General features: G+C 29.8%; 1 protein-coding gene across 1 annotated transcript in view; it reads right to left on the minus strand.

Annotated features, from left to right (window-relative positions):
- LOC100569334 overlaps nt 1-2,581 on the minus strand; it is a 7,017-nt gene extending 4,436 nt beyond the window's left edge. The window contains exon 1 of the mRNA XM_003245500.4: nt 1,438-2,581. Within this exon, the coding sequence (XP_003245548.1) occupies nt 1,438-2,257 (820 nt within the window). The 5' untranslated portion in view covers nt 2,258-2,581. The remainder of the gene's footprint in view (nt 1-1,437) is intronic.
- Nucleotides 2,582-3,716: the final 1,135 nt, after the last annotated feature.

Raw genomic sequence — 3,716 nt, forward strand, 5'->3', positions numbered from 1 at the left:
CTAAGATTTTAAAATGTAATACAAGATTCCTTATATGATTGTACTTTATCAAACAAAAAATATCTATAAGAAAGTCAAATTAAATTTTTATGATCGTTTGAAATTCATATTTTTACAACATTTGATATTCACTTGATTTCTCATGTAACAATTTTCTTATTTTGTTGTAATTAAAAAACGAATGACTGTAGATACTTGAAAATTTCACTGAATGTTTATATTAGTATTTTCTATATACGATGAAATTTTGAAAATAATTTGACACTTTTTGAGCTGTTTACGGACATGGTCAGTTTTCAATTTTTTTAGTTTTTTTTTCTATAAATATCAATAAAGTTTTATCTGTTCGGCCAAAAAGTGTAAACATTTAATACAAGGCTCCTGATATATTTTTACAATAGCAGTTGAAATATATTAAAAATACATAGGCACAATTTTTTTTTATAATCATTTAAAGATCGAATTTTGACAAAATTTATCAAATTTAAAATTTAATAATTATTTCGTAGTTAAAAATTTATAAAATGTTCAATTTTTATATCTAAGGATTAAAAATGTAAAACAAGATTCCACTTAAGTAGTTAATTCTGTTACCAAAAAATCTAAAAAATACATAAGCACAATTTATTTTTATAGTCATTTTAAGCTCAAATTTGGACGAAATCACGTTTATAACCTGGAATAACTATTTTAGTTATTTTGTAGTGACTGTATATTATTGAAACTTCTAAAGTATACTATTATATATCTATGATAGTACCACAATTTGTTAATAGTTTTATTAATAGTTTTTACATTCAAGTATTACATATAGCGTTCGGGGAAATCAAGCACTAATGACCAGTCACAACACACACAGTCACACATTAATAAAAAATAAAAATGCTCATACCTAACTATCCTAAAAACTGAATTATCATTAAAAAAAAACCCACATACAAACTTAGAATCTGTCAATATTGTTACTATCGTGTTACTATCAAATTTCATAATAACTCAATTTACTCTATTATTTAAATTAACAAAGCTAAACACGAGGCTAAACATGATCGGCTGGGCATAAATTTGCCATGTTACGCACTTGTAAGAGGGAAACAACAAATATGTGTGTAGTCTTCTTAAAGAAAAAATAAACATTAGACCAATGTACAACACTTGCCCTAACCTATATACTATTTGTTTCGTGCTTGATACCTAATTAAAAATTGTATTTTTAATAACTTTAGTGATAATTATAAATAATAAATGGTCAGTAAAAATTTATCCATTCAATTATTTTATTTTATTAATTTTAATTTATATGGTTAGAATAAATAGTTTTTGTGTACCTAGTCATAAAATCATTTTATCCCTAAAACCTCAATATTCATCAAGTCAGGTCCTATATATCAATAAAAAAAAACACTACAAATAAAAATGTACATCTCAATTAGGTACCTGTCAATGTGATGACTGACTTTGAATTGCCCTTGTTTGATTTAATTTGCTTTGTATTTACTGACCAATTGGTTAAGTACTTCACTTTACTTTTTTCCAAACTTCTTACTGATCCATTAGACTGATCTGCACTTAGTTCAGATTCGCTGGTATTGTCACTACTATTTGGTATCTGAACAGACTCAACTAATTCAGAATCAAATTCCATTGTGTCGTCATCATTTCCATTGTTGAAGGTAGTAGGTGATGCATTATCATTTTGTGATGACACAGGATTTGGTTTTGGTGGTTGGTCTACCTCAGTTGGTGGTAGAAATTCTGGTTGTTGAGTATCTTCTTGAGCAGTATCATTCATCGAGCTTTCTTCAATAATTGTGTCACAAAATTTCATTGTTTTATTAAGAATATTGTTCGACTGGCTGTTACGTGTCAATGTTGTTTTGGGTTTATATTCAGCAACCGATGGTCGTTTAAATGCATTTGCGGGTTCACCTGTGTTGTTTACCTGTGACCCGCCATCTTCCGTTGGTTTACTCGACAGTCGTGCGCCATTATCCGAGGGCATCTGCATTGTGTGACGTGTGAGGTTTGTGCCATTGCGCTGTCCATCTTTAGCGATGTGCTTAATGCGCCTTATGAATAAATTGAATTCGGATTCAAATTTACTGAAAGAATGTACTTGCAAAAATTGATCCATTATATCTCGCAACTGTGCACTCTTCTCTTCAATAATATCATTAAATAGTAGCGTTTCGATAGGCGGTTGTGCCATCTGTTGCGGTTGAAATGTCGAGCTCGACGCTGTTCTTTGGTACGCCATCTTTAAAAACCGATCCACAATGTTATTGTATGTTGACGATACGAGAAAGCAGTACGCGTCGAGATAATAATGCAACCCAACAACACCGTTTGTTTAACACGAACGAAATGAAAAAACAAGAACAATTGACGTCGGTTTACAGCAATAATAATCGTTCTTCGCTCAAATAACAGAATATTGGACTCCAAACAATGAATACCGAACGCGTCTGATTAAGTTGCATCACACACAAGCCGCCAATTCAAACGTCAAATTTCAAATGAAAACAGCCGAATGGCCGCCGTTGTTATCACGGTACACAGCATAACGCTGGACGGTGACCGCCATGAACCACAATACCGTTTACCTCCAACGCTTGTTTACGGTTCCATTTTATTTACCCGTATTTTTAAATTTAATGCCGATCACTACTGTAATATTATTCACAATAGCCAATAATTATACTCATTTACAGATTACTTTATGTTTACGAATAATAACTGTAATTATTTTTTTCTATTTTTTTTATCCGAACAATTTCCTTCATAACCATGGTAACTGATCACAAAATATGTCCTACATAGTAGGTCGTACCGAAGTCATAACCTCCACGGCGGGCTACGCGGTAATATTATAACCGTGGGTACTAAGTAATGCGGGTACCTCCATGCACAACAAAATTATAATAATAACCAATAGAAATTATTAGAATAATATTGATCTTCAATTTCATTTGTTTAATGCATACAAAATGTATGAATAATTAATATTTTAATCACGGATCAACATAATAAAAATAATATAAAAGTTCGTAGTTTAAATCTTGTTGATTTTATTCAATTTATGTCTTATGTCTTATTCTGTTCAGGGAATATTTCCTCCGAAACTTTCTAATATTAAGTATAAACATCTTAAGTCATGGGACATATTTTAATATTATGTATGTGTGTAGGTAATATTTTTATGTACCTACCCAATAAAACCTGATAAAAAAAATTCAAAATAGGTAAATATTTATGTTGTTATTTTTGCCAAAATGTTTTAAAAAACATGAATTATTTTTACAAATAGTTTTCATTAGAAATTAATTTTAAAAATTTGAATCATAATATAAAAACGAAAAGTATTGAATAGAAAATCAAAATATGAATGAAATAAAGGAGCTAAAACAATCCAAGAGAAATAGACTGACGTATATTATACTAACAGATATGGGCATATACGGCGATATCAAAAATTGTCTTATCGAAAAAATATTAACGCTACAAGACAATTGAAATTCTCCTTTATTGAATGTCAGAATGTGAAACATTATAACTTATAACAGCTAGTAGCCTTGTAACGGATAGAATCCGTTTACTCACAACACATAAATATCATTATATATGAATAGTTAAATTCGGCATGAGCGATTAGGTAAACGACCTCCTTAAACGATTTTGGCAATAGTCAAAATTGCAAATATACAGTAAAAGGTTAA

This window comes from Acyrthosiphon pisum, chromosome X (assembly GCF_005508785.2).
Source record: "Acyrthosiphon pisum isolate AL4f chromosome X, pea_aphid_22Mar2018_4r6ur, whole genome shotgun sequence".
In the NCBI taxonomy this organism is placed as follows: Eukaryota; Metazoa; Arthropoda; class Insecta; order Hemiptera; family Aphididae; genus Acyrthosiphon; species Acyrthosiphon pisum.